General features: G+C 47.9%; 1 protein-coding gene across 5 annotated transcripts in view; it reads right to left on the bottom strand.

Moving 5' to 3' along the window:
• LOC140480153 (choline transporter-like protein 5) overlaps window positions 1–16,979 on the bottom strand; it is a 284,053-nt gene that overhangs the window by 128,224 nt on the left and 138,850 nt on the right. The window contains exon 1 of one of the 5 annotated variants that reach the window (XM_072574867.1): window positions 16,233–16,328. The exons of the other annotated variants lie outside the window; for them this stretch is intronic. Within the exon in view, the coding sequence (XP_072430968.1) occupies window positions 16,233–16,269 (37 nt within the window). The 5' untranslated portion in view covers window positions 16,270–16,328. Of the gene's footprint in view, window positions 1–16,232; window positions 16,329–16,979 lie in introns of those variants that run through there. 5 annotated transcript variants of the gene reach the window in all.

Raw genomic sequence — 16,979 nt, 5'->3', positions numbered from 1 at the left:
CATTTCGGGAGTTGAGGAGTGGCTAAGGACTTAAAGAAACAGTCTATTCTCTTGATTAACTCACACCTCAAGAGCTCCTTCTGTCTCCTTGCAATCACATCGAGCAACAAAGCAACAAGGTTTTACCCGAACACTGATAAACCCAAGAGTTGGGTTTTATTTGATATCTTGTTGGGAGATGGTGCTGTCAAGGTAACATCACTGTGTTATGGATCTTGAAACTCAGCTCTTTCTCTGGGGGCTTGTGTTCAAATCTACAGTCCTAAGTATTTGGTGGTAATTAAGAGCCATTAATAAATCTGGAAATTACTGTGAGATGTAGGAGCAGCAATCGGCTATTCTGCCCATTGAGTCTGCTCTGCCATTCAATGGGATCATGGCTGATCTGATAATCCTTAACTCCACTTTCCTGCCTATTCCCCATATTAGAAGCTAATCTCTGCAAGGATGAGCATGAAACTATCAATCGTTGCAGTAAATCATCTGGGTCACTCATGTTCTTCGGGGAAGGAAATCTGCCATCCTTACGTGGTCTGGCCTACGTGTGACTCTCAATCCACATCAAGGTGGTTGACCCTTAACTGCCCTGTGAAACAGCTGAGCAATCCATTCAGTTTAAGGGAATCTGGGAAGGGGGGGGAAATGCTGGCGTTGTCAGTGGTACCTAAATCCCAATGAATATTTAAGAAGAAATTCACTGTGTTACACTGACACAGTGGGTACAGGGGAGGTTAACCGGGACACAACTAGTGATATGAACCTTCGGTAATGAAGGAGAAGTTAGGTCTGTCCTCCTTGGAACTGGGATGATGAAGGGTAACTTAGCAGCAGTTTGTAAGAAGAGAAGGAGAGGCTTCAATGAAGGAATAAGTGAAAACGGGCACGTGGGACACCACATTAAATCATCAATTTCAACCTCATGAACAACGGAAGGGAGAAGAGACAAAATGTTTTTCCTCAGAGTTGTCAGACTTTGGGATTCTCGACCAGAAGAGATACTGGCAGCTGCTTCCGGAAGTAATGCTGTCAGCTGCTTCCGGAAGTAACGGCCAAAGGGACAGTACATTGGTTAGCAATGCTGCCTCACAGTACCAGGGTCCTGGGTTCAATCCCACCCTCAAGATTAGGGTGGTGCTGGAAAAGCACAGCAGGTCAGGCAGCATCAAGGAGCAGGAAAATCGACATTTCGGGCAAAAGCCCTTCATCAGGAAAGACTTTTGCCCAAAATGCCAATTTTCCTGCTCCTCGGATACTGCCTGACCAGTTGTGCTTTTCCAGTATGACTCTAATCTAGACTCTGGTTTCCAGCATCTGCAGTCCTTGTTTTTACCTACTCAATCCCACCCTCGGGCAACTGTCTGTGTGGGTTACCTCCCACAGTCCAAAGATGTGCAGGTCTGGGTGAATTGGCCATGCATGCTAAATTGCCCATAATGTCCAGGGTGTGCAGCCTAGGTGGATAAGCCATGGGAAATGTGGGGTTACGGGGATGGGGGGGATGCTCTTTGGAGGGTTGGTATGCTTCCACACTGTAGGGATTCTATCATTCTGTGAAGGTTGAACAAGTTCTTGAACAAACGTACAGTGTTACAAAGGGGAAAAAAAAGGGTTTGGTCAAATGACAAATCTGCGTGCTCTTTCAAAGAACCAGTGTAAACATGAAGGCTGAATGACCTCCCCTGAATGATTCTACAATTTCTGTGAGGGCAGAGTTCTTAAACAAATATATTGAGTGTAATTGCGTTAACCAAGTAGCACAGCATGACGGAACACTCCCAGTGATAAACACACCGGCTGTTTCACCTTTATCTGTCGACCCAGATAATTGTACTAACTGTGTTATCGCTTCATTAAAAGCCTCAAAAGAAAACCCAGCAGTGACTGAGAACAGGGCGTTTACCCACACCATTTGAAAGCAAGGCAAGACTCAGACCTGCCTTCTTCAGAACAAAACATGGATCAGAGAGTTTGCAGATCGAAAAGAACTCCTCTTGTTCTGCTTGCTCACAGTGAAGGGTAAATGTGTCTCTTCCTTGATCTATCAGCGACAAGAGGAACCTTCAGATTTCTACAGGCTGGCTTCCATTTTCTCAACCTGTGTTCAATACACATTTTGAAAGGGGCTGACTTGTACCAACATAGCTGTAGTTGCCATGCCTCCAAGACTGCCTATGAGTCTTCAAGAAAAACATTCTTGGGATATTTCTGCCAAAATAAAAACACAAGAGGAAATTTATGCTCATAGAACATAGAAAAGAGACCAATCATCCCCTTAAACCTGCTCCACCATTTCAATCATGGCCTTAATGCCACATCTTTGCCGTTGGCCAATATAAGGCCATAAGACATATGAGCAGAAATTAGGCCATTCAGCCCATTGAGTAAACTCTGCCATTCAATCATGGCTGACAAGTTTCTCAACCCCATTTTCCTGCTTTCTCCCCATAACCCTTAGTCGCCTTGATACTCAGGAATCTCTCTCTATCTCAGTCTTAAATATACACAATGACCTGGCCTCCACTGGCAATGAATTCCATAGATTCACCACTCTCTGGCTGAAGAAGTTTCTCCTTATCTATGTTCTAAAGGGTCTTCCCTTTACTATAATATTGTGCCCTCGGCTCCTAATCTCTCCTATCAATGGAAACATCTTCCCAACATCTACTCTGTCCAGGCCATTCAGCATTCTGTATAGTTCAATCAGATTCCTCCCCCCATCCTTCTAAACTCCATCAAATATTGACCCAGAGTCCTCAAACATTCCTCACACATGAAGCCTTTCATTCCTGGGATCACTCTCGTGAACCTGCTCCAGGGCCAGTACATCCTTCCTGAGGTATGGGGCCTAAAATTGCCCACAATACTCCAAATGTGGTCTGACCACATTCCCTTAATACATTTGCTTAACAAAGATTTATCTATTTCAGATTAAAATTACCAACTGATGAAGCATCCACTGCGTTTGTGGAAGAGATTTCCAAATATCTCCCTCTTTGTGTGTCGAAGTGCTTCCTAACATTTCTCCTGGACAGTCTGGCCCTAATTCCCAGATTGTGCCTCTAGTTCTAGAATCTCTAATCAATGGGAATAGTTTATCATCCTTCCTGAGGTCTTTAAAAATGAGACAGTTCATATTTCTTTATTATTTTCTTTGAACATTTCAGTTGATTTATGAGAACAATATCAGGGGTGCAATAAACTTAGGTTGGAAATTTTTTGGAGGTCAGATGCCATGTGAGGTAACCTCTAGGAATGTGTTTAACCCCCACTGGCAACTATGAAGTTCCATGTTATTTCAAAGCACTAGGACAGCACAGTATTTTCAAATTGTTGTACCTCCTTCAGCGACCATTCTGCATTCTGATTCTGGCTAAGAGTGTCACCTCCCCAAATCCCACCCTTTCGTCTGAATCATTCACAGCAATCCTTACCCTCAGGCTGGAATGACTGATACCATTCAAACGGACAGAGACCATTCAGCAAATGGACTAAATCTTAGCAGATGGAATATAATGTGTGGGAAAGTGAGTTGATGCACTTTGGTAGGAAGAACAGAGGAGCAGAGTATTATTTAAATGGAGGAAGACTGCAGAAAGCTACAGAATAGAGAGATTTGGTAGCACAAAGAACAAAGAAAACTTACAGCCCAGGAACAGGCCCTTCAGCCCTCCAAGCCTGTGCCGATCCAAATCCACTGTCTAAACCTATCACCCAATTCCTAAGCATCTGTATCCCTCTGCTCCCCACCTACTCATGCAGCTGTTCAGGTGCACCTTAAATGAATCTACCGTGCCTGCCTCTACCACCTCTGCTGGCAATATGTTCCAGACACTTGCCACCTCTGTGTAATGTACTTGCCACGTGTATTCCCCTTAAATTATTCTCTTCTCACCTTGAAAGCGTGACTTCTCATTATTGAATCCCTCACCCTGGGAAAAAGCTTGTCTCTATCCACCCTGTCTCTACCCTTCATGATTTTGTAAACCTCAATTAGGTCCCCCCTCAATCTCCTTTTTTCTAATGAAAATAAACCTAACCTACTCAACCTCTCTTCATAGCTAGCACCTTCCATACCAGGCAACATCCTCGTAAACCTTCTCTGCACCCTCTCCAAAACGTCCACATCCTTTTGATAATGTGGTGACCAGAACTGTGCACAGTATTCTAAATGCAGCCGAACCAAAGTCTTGTACAATTTTAACATGGCCCTGCCAGGTCTTATACTCAATACCCTGTACGATGAAGGCAAGGCTAACATGTGCCTTATTGACCACTCTACCCACCTGTGCAGCAACCTTCAGGTGCATCACAGTTACCTTTCATGCTTTTAGCGAGAGGAAGTAGCACAGTGGTAGTGTCACTGAACATATAATCCAGACCCTCAGGCTGATGTTTTGAGGACATGGGTTTGAATCCCACCCATGAGGATGGTGAAATTTGAATTCAATAAAAACTACAATAAAAGAAAGTTTAGCTAATGGTAAACCATGGACCATCTCCTTCTCTAATGTTCCTCAGGTAAGGAAACCTGCCATCCTTACCTGGTCTGGCCTACATGTGACTCCAGACCCCATTGCAATGTGGTTGACTCTGAACTGCCCTCTGGGCAATTAGGGATGGGTATTAAATGCTGGGCTAGCCAGTGATACCCACATCCCGTGAATGAGTAAAAGAAATTCCATGAATGGCACTATGTAATCACAAGTTGTTGTTGAACAATTGCATACTTGGCTCTGTAGTCACACACTCTGCCCATTCCTGGTGTCCTTCTCCAACTCCCTCACATCGAGCAGGAGCTTGTAATGATCTGGAAGCATTTTACACCATGAAAATGTCCCAGTTTGACATCAGCCAGTGAAGGAGACCTTACAGCAACTCACAGATTCTTTAATTAAGGAGGTCAGTTAGAGAGTATTGTAGAGGAGGAGGAGAAGATTTTACAAAGTTCTTACATCATGAAATCCATAGAAGAAAAAGAAAACCTAAAAACAATTCAAATGGGGCCAGAAATCAGCTTTAATCAAACAACCCGCACAATCGCAGGGCATTCCAAAGTATTGCACAGCCAACAACGTACTTTAGGAACACAGTCACTGCTGAGCTGTTTCTGATCAGTTTCTTTGCACACTGTAACTCCAGTAAATTCCACAATCTCCCCACTGTCTGGGGCAAGATATTTCTCCTGAATTCATTTTAAAATTAGAATCCATACAGTATGGAATCGGGCCCTTCGGCCCAACCAGTCTACACCAACCCTCCAAAGAGTAACCCACCCAGACCTATTCCCCCCTACCCTATATTTACCCCTGACTAATGCACCTAACCTACACATCCATGATTAATTTAGCATGGCCAATTCACCCATCCTGCACATCTTTGGTCTGTGGGAGGAAACCCACACAGACACGGGGAGAATGTGCAAACTCCACACAGACAGTTGCCCAAGGCTGGAATTGAACCACGGTGCCCGGTGCTGTGAGGCAACATGCTAGCCACTGAGCCACCATGCCACCCTCATTAGATCCATGGCCCCTGGTTCCAGTCTCCCAGCAAATAGAGATGTCTTCTCCAGCCAATCAAACCCTTTTCATGACCTCAAGCAGGTCACTCTTGGTTTGAATCTGACTGTGAAGGCTGTGTGGCACTCTCACTGGCCGTTGGTCATTAACTAGATAATGTCTGCAATTTCCAATCATTCGACACATCCCTCACCCACGCACTACACACCACAGGACTTCAATACATTCCACAGAATGGCAAAAACAAGAGACCCAATCATTGATTTGTGAATACTGCTGATGGTCCCCAAACCTCTCGCAGGACGCACTGAGAACCATTGCAGTGTGGTCCCACTGCCACACCCTCGGGATTCATTCACTCTGATCTATGGTGTCATTCCAAACTCCTAATCAAAATAGCAGGAAAAGAACTTGCATTTCTGTAGTGCCTCCAACAATTGAGGAGAAACCAAAGCAGTTTATATGCAAGGAAATACTTACTCCCGGTTGTAATGGAGCAAACCTGGCAGAACAGCAAGCTTCCACAAACAGCAATATAATAAGCACGAGCTCAGGTATTTGTGTAACATTGACGGAGATAAACATTGACCAGAACAGTGGGGAGAAGTCTGCAGCACTTGACCTATATAATGGTCTAGAGCCTTTTCAATTCACTTCAGACATCAGACAGAGTCACGTTCAATGTCTCATTTAAAAGATAAAGGAAGGAGTGAAATCAATGTAGGCTGCAGGTGCAATAAGCCACTGAACACTGTCTGCCTTTCTCCCCCTCACAATCTAGTATCTGCAGTAATTTGCTCCTGAGATAACCTCCAATTGATTGATACAAACCCAGGAAGGGTATTGTGTATTGCTGAATTATCCTGGAGAGCATGTTGCTACCCAAGGACATTGTTATCCCCACAGAATCAAGCACCCTCATTTAATTCTGACAAATATTCCTAATTTATCCTTTGATCACCACCACCTCAGACCCGTCCCCATCTGCACTGTATCTCAGCATTATACAGAGATAGACCTGCCCCCACCAGTACTGTAACCCAGTGTTATAAAGTGACAGACCTGTCCCCTACAATACTGTAACCCAGTGTGAAACAATGACAGACCGGACCCCACCAGTACTGTAACCCAGTGTTATACAGTGATAGACCTGCCCCCACTAGTACAGACCCCCAGTGTTAAACAGTGACAGACCTGTCCCCACCAGTACTGTAACCCAGTGTTATACAGGGACAGACCTGTCCCCACCAGTACTGTAACCCAGTGTTATACAGTGATAGACCTGCCCCCACTAGTACAGACCCCCAGTGTTAAACAGTGACAGACCTGTCCCCACCAGTACTGTAACCCAGTGTTATACAGGGACAGACCTGTCCCCACCAGTACTGTATCCCAGTGTTATACAGTGACAGACCTGTCCCCACCAGTACTGTAACCCAGTGTTATACAGGGACAGACTTGTCCCCACCAGTACTGTACCCCAGTGTTATACAGTGACAGACCTGTCCCCACCAGTACTATACCCCAGTGTTATACAGTGACAGACCTGTCCCCACCAGTACTGTAACCCAGTGTTATACAGTGACAGACCTGTCCCCACCAGTACTGTACCCCAGTGTTATACAGTGACAGCCCTGTCCCCACCAGTACTGTAACCCAGTGTTATACAGTGACAGACCTGTCCCCACCAGTACTGTACCCCAGCGTTATACAGGGACAGACCTGTCCCCACCAGTACTGTATCCCAGTGTTATACAGTGACAGACCTGTCCCCACCAGTACTGTAACCCAGTGTTATACAGTGACAGACCTGTCCCCACCAGTACTGTACCACAGTGTTATACAGTGATAGACCTGCCCCCCACCAGTACTGTACCCCAGTGTTATACAGTGACAGACCTGCCCCCACCAGTATTGTACCCCAGTGTTATACAGTGACAGACCTGTCCCCGCCAGTACTGTACCCCTGTGTTATACAGTGACAGACCGGTCCCCACCAGTACTGTATCACAGTGTTATACAGTGACAGACCTGTCCCTATCAGTACTGTATCCCAGTGTTATACAGTGACAGACCTGTCCCCGCCAGTATATACAGTGACAGACCTGTCCCCGCCAGTCAAAAGTGAGGACTGCAGATGCTGGAGATCAGAGTCGAGATTAGAGTGGTGCTGGAAAAGCACAGCAGGTCAGGTAGCATCCGAGGTGCAGGAAAATTGATGTTTCAGGCAAAAGCACCTCAACAGGAATGCGCTCGCTGATGAAGGGCTTTTGCTCAAAACATCAATTTTCCTGCTCCTCAGATGCTGCCTTACCTGCTGTGCTTTTCCAGCACCACTCTAATCCTGTCCCCATCAGTACTGTACCAGAGAAATCATTCTCATGGATGACTCTCCAGAGCCAAACTGATGGGCCAAATGTCTCTTGTATCTGCTGAATCTTTACAGCAGATTTTTAAACTTATTTCACTACCAACTTTTGCCTCAAAGTCCTTTCTGTTAATCGACTCAGGAGGATGTAATACAGTAAGAATGTTACACTGATAAATGTTGTTTTTGGAGGATGGGTGTTACTCCTTACTGATTTGAATTATATTTTTCTGTATAGTGTTCAATGATTTATTTTCTGTTGTTGCTGTCGCTAAACAAAAAGGAACAGCACAGACTGAGAGATGATGGCCAGGAAGCTCAGAGGCTGCCTGTCAACATGCAGCAAGGTCCTGACCAGCTTGTTCTGATGAATGTCCGTATCAATCTCTGAAGGGAGTTCATTGCTGTGTGTGTGTCATGGGGCTGAACCGAAACAACATCAACACTGAATATTCAAAACAGCAAATCTCTCCTGTACCTGCCTCGTGAGGTTCCAATCTAATTTAAGCCATGGTGAAAGATACAGAGAGAGAGAGAGATACAGAGAGAGAGAGAGAGAGAGCGAGAGCGTAAGGGGGTTATATCATGTGGTTATATTATTGAACTGCTAATCCAGTGACTGTTGCATAGAATTACTCACACTTCACAGTTCACAAACAGGCCATTGGGCCCAACTACACCAGGAGGGCATGATGGCACTGGGCTGTTAATGCAGAAACACAGGTCATGGTCTTGGAACATGGGTACGAATCCCACGAGCGCAGTTGGAGGAATTTGAATGTAATTTTTAAAACTCTGGAGTTAAGAGTCTAATGGTAGCCACAAAACCTTTGCCAATTGTCAGAAAAGGCCATCTGGTTCATTAATGCCCTTTAGGGAAGGAAATCTGTCCGGCCTACATGTGACTCCAGACCCAGAGAAATGTGTCTCAACTGCCCTCTGGGCAATAAGGAATGAGCAGTAAAGGTTGGCCCCAATGTAACACCTGCATCTACGAATGAATGAACGAACAAAGACACACTGCTGTTTCTGGCCCACCATGCTCCCTCACAATCTCCCTCCATCTCCATCCAGCTCTGCATCAATTGGTTCCTCTTGTTTCTCTCAGTCATGACTCAATACAAATTCCCCCTTAAATATATTAAGACTGTCCATATTTTCCCCAATCCCTGGGCAGAGAGGTTTCTGCAGAATTGACAATTGGATTCATGTGAAAGGTAACAACAGATTCCCTTGTTCATAACAAGAGGAGTTTGAGTTGCACTGTGGAGCCTGACAATTTGTGTTAGCTGTAATCAATCTGGGAGATATGTTGGGGGTGAAGCTAGAGACCCACATGGGATTGTCTTTATAAACCCCTCCTTGGAGGAGGACAGCTGCTGCCCTTTCCCTTAGTCTGGCTCAACACCTAACTGCAGGCCTTAACAAAATGATTGACCCTTTTTGTTCCAAGATGTAATGACACCTTCCTGAAGTAGGTGGGACTTGAACCCAGGCCTTCTGGATCAGAGGTAGGGACACTCCCGCTGCACCACAACAGCCCCCAAAAGCAGTTGACTCTTACCTGTCCACTGAAGGGGAACCATTTCAAACTGACATCTCGCTGACACCTTCTCTACTGGGGCTAGGCAAAAATTGTGGTCCTTGTCAGTGATTGACACACCCTCCCCCCAACACAGATTCTGCATCAAGACCCAAACACAAAGAAGGACAGAAGTGGGCCATTTGGCCCCACAAGCCTGCACCATTTTAGTGACTGGTACAAGGGCCAGGTGGATCTAATTGACTGTAAGACCCCTGATCAGGGAGCCCTGGCTGACAGAGATGAACAGGAGGGTAATAAGCACTATCACTGTTAGCTGGTACTGTGGGGAGAAAATAAGAAACAAAAAAGAGAAAAAATTCAAAATAAACAGGAGTGTCTACCACTGATAGGAGGAGAACTTTCCTTTTTTGTCTCTCCCCCTTGTTTCAGGTAGACTTTGTTTTGATTTTTTGTTTTACTTTATTGTTTACTGTGATTGTTTTTTCCAGGTTTTGAGAAAAAGAAAAATAAATAAACAGGAGTGTAATAAGGACTACTGCTGTGAGATGGTAGTGTGGGGGGGGGGGAGGGGGTGGGAGGAAAATATTTTAAAAATAAAAGAAGGATAAATAGAAAAAGATTTTAAAAAATAAATAGGAGTGTCAGAGGCTCTGTTCCCTCTGAAAAAAAGAGAAAAAATAATAAACAGGAATGTCCTCTGCCTTTGGGAGTGGACCCTGTGAGTTAGCTGCACCTTTACGACGTACTGTGTTCCTGTGAGTGGGCCTGGTTCTCTATGGATGGGCCAGGACTCTACAGAGACTGAACACCTGTGTGTGTGCTGTAGAGTGGGCATTTGCTGCCTTCAGAAGTGGACTCTGCCCTCAGTGGCAAACACTGTTTTTGGTAATGGTCTCTGCAGTTTGGCTTGGACTCTATTTCTGACAATGCACTTTGTATACTGGAGTGGACTCTGTTCCTGGGAATGGACTCTACATTTTGAAGAGAACTGTTTATGGTAATAGACTCTGTGTGCCAGAAAGGACTCTGTTGGGGTCTTGTTGCTTGTTGGGGTTATCACCTGCACTGTCTTGAGCGTCCCTGGGTCTGGAATGCCTTACTGTGAACTGGGAGGCTCATAGATCCTCCTGAAAGATGTCACCCTGAGAGTTGGAGGGTGGGTAGGCTGTCTCAATGGTCGCCCCAAGTGCCGGAGGGTGGATAGGCCGTTCAGAGCACTGTCGTCTCGCGAAGGCATAATCGGGACGGGCTGTCCTAGAGTTGGCCGGAAGATGTCTCAGAGCAGCCGAGAGCCAGAAGGTGTGTTGGGGCAGGCTGAGATCTGGAAAGCTTGTGGGCTACCCTGCACGCTGTCGTCCCAGGGGAAGGGGACGGGCTGGCATAGAGGTGGCCAGAAGGCACAAAGGGCAGTTAGGGAAGCCGAAAGATGGGTCGGCCGTCCTAGCTGCAGTCATCCTGGTGGCGGGGAGGTTGGGGGGGGGGGGGGGGGGGGGGGGGTGGCGGTGGAAGCAGGATGGACTATGCTAGAAGTGACAAGAAGGTGTGTCAGGGTGGACCGAGCTGGAAGGAACACAGAGCAGACTGCGAGCCGGAAGGGGCATGGTACAAGCTGCCTTAAGAGTGGCCGGAAGGTGGGAGGGATGGGAGGCTTGCTGGGTTGCTGGGAGGGGTCTGTATTCTATGCACTGTTTCTTATCTATTTGGACTGCTTTATATATATTTGTTACTGCTACCGTTTAGTAATGACTGAAAGTGGGATTTGAGGTTTGTCCTCCTTTCCCTGAAAACTGGTTGAACAGTGGGGTTTGGGGCCTGGCTTTGCTACTCCTCTCCCTTGTAGATTGCTGTTTCTCTGGATGAGACCATCAATGTTAACTGTTTGTAAACTCTACTGTTTAATAAAATAATAAAAATTAACAAACAGGAATATCAGAGAGTGTCCTCCCTCTAGGGACAGGCTCTGAGCTGGCTGGTCACACTGCATACACTGTGTTGTTAATAAAGGGTGACAGGGTGATGGGATACCAGCCTGTGTGCAGGTATTTCATCCACCATTCAATGTGATCATAGCTGATCAACCAACTCAGTTCCCTGTTCCTATTTTCTCCCCCATTCCCTTTGATACCTTTGGTCTTAAGAACTCCTTCTTCAAAACATTTAATGTTTTAGCCTCGACCACGTTCTGTGGCAGAGAATTCCCCAGGCTCCCCGATCTCTGAGTGAAGCCATTTCTCCTCATCTCAGTCCAAAATGGCCTGACTTGTGTCCTTTGACAGTGAGCCCTGGTTCTGGACTCCCCAGTCATCAGGAACGTCCGGGTTAGAGGAACCTTTGTCATTCCCGGGAGTCCCATGGCCGATGAGAGTAAATACCCACCACGAGAGGCACAACAACAACTGGGACACTGACTGCAACAACAACAGACACCCATCGATGGACGTGATCAAATATTCCCATGATCATGTGACACCGCGCCAGAAAAGGAGATCAGGGAGATAGTGAGATCAGAGAGAGATGCTGGAGAAATTTCGGGAGAAAGTTCCAGAGTTTAGGATGCAGCCAGCTCAGGGAACAGGTGCCAGTGGTGAAAGGCTTAAATGAGGGCGGGAAAACCCAAAATGAGAAGAAAGCAGAGATTGAGGAGGATTATAATATTTCAGGCGATAACAAAGAGACCGAGGGCAGGGATGAGAATATTGAAACAGAGTCACGGACAGATGAAGGAGGTTACTGTCATCGAGTCATACAGCACAGACACAGACCCTTCTGCCCAAATGATCCATACCAACCTGGGTTCCGAAACTGAACTCGTCCCATCTGTCTGCATTTAGAGTTAGAGAGCCATAGAGATGAACAGCCATGGAAACAGACCCTTTGGTCCAACCCGTCCATGCTGGCCAGATATCCCAACCCAATCTAGTCCCACCTGCCAGCACCCAGCCCATATCTCTCCAAACCCTTCCTATTCATATACCCATTCAGATGCCTCTTAAATGTTGCAATTGTATCAGCCTCCACCACTTCCTCTGGCAGCTCATTCCATACACGTACCCCCAAAACATGTAGCGAGGACCTCAGTCTTTTTAACCCCACTGCGAATCCTCTTGCAAGGATGCCTGCCTTGAAGAAGTTTTCCTCCTCTCTCTACAAGAATCTCAGGGAGTCCCTCTCCCACTACAACTCCCAGGTAATTTCCTCTGCCCTGAAGCTCTTCAACCCTATGCAACTTTCTCCCCACCCCCACCCTCCTCTAGCTTATCTCTCCACGCTTCAGGCTCACTGCCTTTATTCCTGATGAAGGGCTTTTGCCTGAAACGTCGATTTCACTGCTCCTCGGATGCTGCCTGAACTGCTGTGCTCTTCCAGCACCACTAATCCAGAATTTGGTTTCCAGCCTCTGCAGTTATTGTTTTTACCTCATTATCAAATAAGGTCTCTTCTAATTTTTCTGATTTGACAGCCTAGTAAACTTCAGGTTATGATTGAGATTCTACTTATTTTTCCAACTGGGGAAAGCAAAATACAGAAGCAGACATTCCACAAAACGTAAGCAGCTATGGTGGAAATTATCAACACTTTAGCAACTGAATAATCATTATATTGATGATCAGCCATAAACATATTGGATGGCAAAGCAGGCTTGAAGGGCTGAATGGCCGACTCCTGCATGGATTTTCTATGTTTCAGATTCACTGCTTTAATATAGTGGGCAGAGCGAGTCAGGTTTGTGTTCCCAGCGGGCAGAGGGAGTCGGGTTTGTGTTCCCGGTGGGCAGAGGGAGTCGGGTTTGTGTTCCCGGTGGGCAGAGGGAGTTGGGTTTGTGTTCCCAGTGGGCAGAGGAAGTCGGGTTTGTGTTCCCTACGGGCAGAGGCAGTCGGGTTAGTGTTCCCGTAGGGCAGAGGGAGTCGGGTTTGTGTTTCCGGTGGGCAGAGGGAGTCAGGTTTGTGTTGCCGGTGGGCAGAGGGAGTCGGGTTTGTGTTCCCTGTAGGCAGAGGGAGTCAGGTTTGTGTTGCTGGTGGGCAGAGGGAATCGGGTTTGTGTTCCCTGTAGGCAGAGGGAGTCAGGTTTATGTTCCCAGTGGGCAGAGGGAGTCAGGTTTGTGTTCCCGGTGGGCAGAGGGAGTCGGGTTTGTGTTCCCAGCGGGTAGAGGGAGTCGGGTTTGTGTTCCCAGTGGGCAGAGGAAATCGGGTTTGTGTTCCCTACGGGCAGAGGCAGTCGGGTTAGTGTTCCCGTAGGGCAGAGGGAGTCGGGTTTGTGTTCCTGGTGGGCAGAGGCAGTCGGGTTTGTGTTCCCAGCAGGCAGAGGGAGTCGGGTTTGTGTTCCCAGTGGGCAGAGGGCGCGGGTTTGTGTTCCCGGTGGGCAGAGGCAGTCGGGTTTGTGTTCCCAGCAGGCAGAGGGAGTCGGGTTTGTGTTCCCAGTGGGCAGAGGGAGTCGGGTTTGTGTTCCCAGCGGGCAGAGGGAGTCGGGTTTGTGTTCCCAGTGGGCAGAGGGAGTCGGGTTTGCGTTCCCTGCAGGCAGAGGAGGTCGGGTTTGTGTTCCCGGTGAGTGGAGAGAGTCGGGTTTGTGTTCCCGGAGGGCAGAGGGAGTCGGGTTTGTGTTCCTACGGGCAGAGGGAGTCGGGTTTGTGTTCCCTGCAGGCAGAGGGAGTCGGGTTTGTGTTCCCAGTGAGTGGAGGTAGTCAGGTTTGTGTTCCCAGTGGGCAGAGGGAGTCGGGTTTGCATTCCCTGCAGGCAGAGGTAGTCGGGTTTGTGTTCCCAGTGGGCAGAGGGAGTCAGGTTTGTGTTCCCTACGGGCACAGGGAGTCGGGTTTGTGTTCCCTACGGGCAGAGGTAGTCAGGTTTGTGTTCCCGGTGGGCAGAGGGAGTCGGGTTTGTGTTCCCTACGGGCAGAGGGAGTCGGGTTTGTGTTCCCTGCAGGCAGAGGTAGTCGGGTTTGTGTTCCCGGTGAGTGGAGAGAGTCAGGTTTGTGTTCCCGGCGGGCAGAGGGAGTCAGGTTTGTGATCCCGGTGAGTGGACAAACTACTTTCTACCGAAAGGTTTGTTACCTGTTTACCGAAAATGGCACAGCAGCATGGGGACATTGTACACTCCTCACTGTCCTCCTGGACTTGACCAAACACGTGACAATAAAACTAAATTCCAATTTGAATTTGAAACCTTTCCTATCCCTGGACCCATCCAAATGCCTATTAAATGTGGCAATTGTACCAGCCTCCGCCACTTCCTCTGGCAGCTCATTCCGTACACACACCACCCTCTGTGTGAAAAAATTGTCCCTTAGGTCCCTTTTAAATCTTACCCCTCTCACCTTAAACCTATGCCCCTCTAGTTCTGGAGAAAAGACCTTGGCTGTCCACCCTATCCATGCTCCTCATGATTTTATAAACCTCTGAAAGGTCATCCTCAACCTGTGCTCCAGGGAAAAATGTCCCAGTCTATCCAGCCTCTCCTCTTAACTCCTGTAAATCTTTTGTTGCACTCTTTCCAATATACTAACTTCCTTCCTATGGTAGGAAGAGCAGAACTGAACGCAGTATTACAAAAGTGGCCTAACCAATGTCCCGTACAACTGCAATTATGACCTCCCAACTCTCATACTCAATGCTTTAACCAGTAAAGGCAAGTGTTCCAAACACCTTCTTCACCCTACGGCTCCACTTTCAATGAACTAAGTCCCTGCACCTCTGGTTCTCTCTGTTCACAACATTCCCCAGGGCCCGACCATTAACTGTACAATGGGCAGATCGACATGGAGTGGGTTATGACACAGAACCAGAGTTTTGGGTGAGTTCAAGGTTATGGAGGGTGGAAGGTGCTTAGTTTGTTCTCTGTCTCGAGGTTGCAACTCTGACAAATATCAACCAGGATGACAGAGTTAAAATCCTCCTGACATCAAGTGGTGAGTGTGAGACCAGGGAAACTCTCAGTGCTACTCCTGTTAATTATTGACTGAACAAAATAACTCGGTTATCTCCTTCCTTCCCTCCCTCTGCGTCAGGGCAAACACACTGACTCACCGTGTTGAACTTAAAAAAAGTTTTTTTCCATAAGTTAGAACTATCAAAAAAGATTAAACAGATGGACCAGAACAGGCCAGAAAACAGAGAGGTGACCGAACAGAGTCCTGTAAGATTGTGAAAGAGTTAAAGTGCAGAGTCACAGCTTCCTACACAGATCGAAACTTCAAAAACATCTCCCCCCCCAGAGACGGGGCGGGACAGGGAGATATTCTCGCTTCATTGAAGAGGGAGCTGCATAAATATGCAATGGGGGAAAGGAATCAGGGGGTCTGCTGATAGAGTCAGAACTTGAGGCGTGATGGAAGGTCCAGCACACAGCAAATGGGCCAAATGGCCTGCAAATTCACTAAATCGGGGAACACTAGAGCATGGGAGCATTTGTTTTGGTGCTGGATCTTCGAAAAGGCAGACATGATTACTACCACATCCTTCAGCTTTCTGGCTCTGTCTATGGATTAGAATACACGGACACTGGGAGAATGTACAAACTCCACACAGACAGACACTAGAATCGAACCTGAGATCCTAGTACTGTGAGACAACAGTGCTAACCACTGAGCCACCGTGCCGTCCCTGTGACCTATCGGATTGACTCAGTGCAAGCTTCATTCTGCCTTGAATTACAATCCTTAAACTGCTGGGATGCAGCACATTGCTAGCTGTCAGGAAATAGCGCGGTAACAGCCTGAACAGGTGAGCGAGTCAGAGAGCCAAGGGGAGCAGAGAGAGAGAGAGCAGGGGGTGGGGGGAGAGTTGACGGTGCCTCCCCACATCACTCACCGTGCCGGCCATAGTAATCGCCGTGTTCCCGCACCATGCTCACTGAGCGAGCTCAGAGGCAGCATCTCCCTGCCTGCACTCTGCACACCCAGGTTAATCTTTAACCAGCCAGGCTGCGCTACTCTCGCGTCAACTCAGTGTTTACTCTGGCAAACAGTGATAAACACAGTGCTGCCTGAACTGCTGTGCTCTTCCAGCACCACTAATCCAGTATTTGGTTTTCAGCATCTGCAGTCATTATTTTTACCACAGTAACCCAGGATCCTACACAAACTTCACAGCCAGGAGGAAAGGGACTGGTTATTGGACAAAGTGGCCTGGTTCACCTCACCCTTGGAAGCCGAGAAGCAATGAAGAAGTGTGATAAACTGACGGGAGGTGGTTAAGATTACCCCGCCCTATCGCGGTAACCCCCGCCAGCCCCCGTGACCCCCGCCCCGAGCGCGGTAATCCCCGCCATGCCCCCGTCACACCGCCGCCCCAAGTACCCCGCTCCCCGTACACCCCCGAGACCCCCCGCCCCTACACCCCGTAGTACCCCGCCTCCCCGGACACCCCGAGTACCCCCCGCCGACCTACACCCCCGTGTGCCCCCCGCCCGCCCAGCCTCCACCCCCGCCCCGCCCCGTTACCCCCGCCCCGCCTCGCCCCGCCACGCCCCGATACCCCCCGCCCCCGCCCCTGAGACCCCCGCCCCTCCCCTATACCCCCTCCCCTCCCCTCCATCCCCCGCGCCCGCCCTCCCTC

Source organism: Chiloscyllium punctatum, chromosome 7 (genome assembly GCF_047496795.1).
Source record: "Chiloscyllium punctatum isolate Juve2018m chromosome 7, sChiPun1.3, whole genome shotgun sequence".
Classification (NCBI taxonomy): domain Eukaryota; kingdom Metazoa; phylum Chordata; class Chondrichthyes; order Orectolobiformes; family Hemiscylliidae; genus Chiloscyllium; species Chiloscyllium punctatum.
Note: the sequence above shows the minus strand (reverse complement) of the source record. Positions and strands in the feature narration are given on the sequence as shown.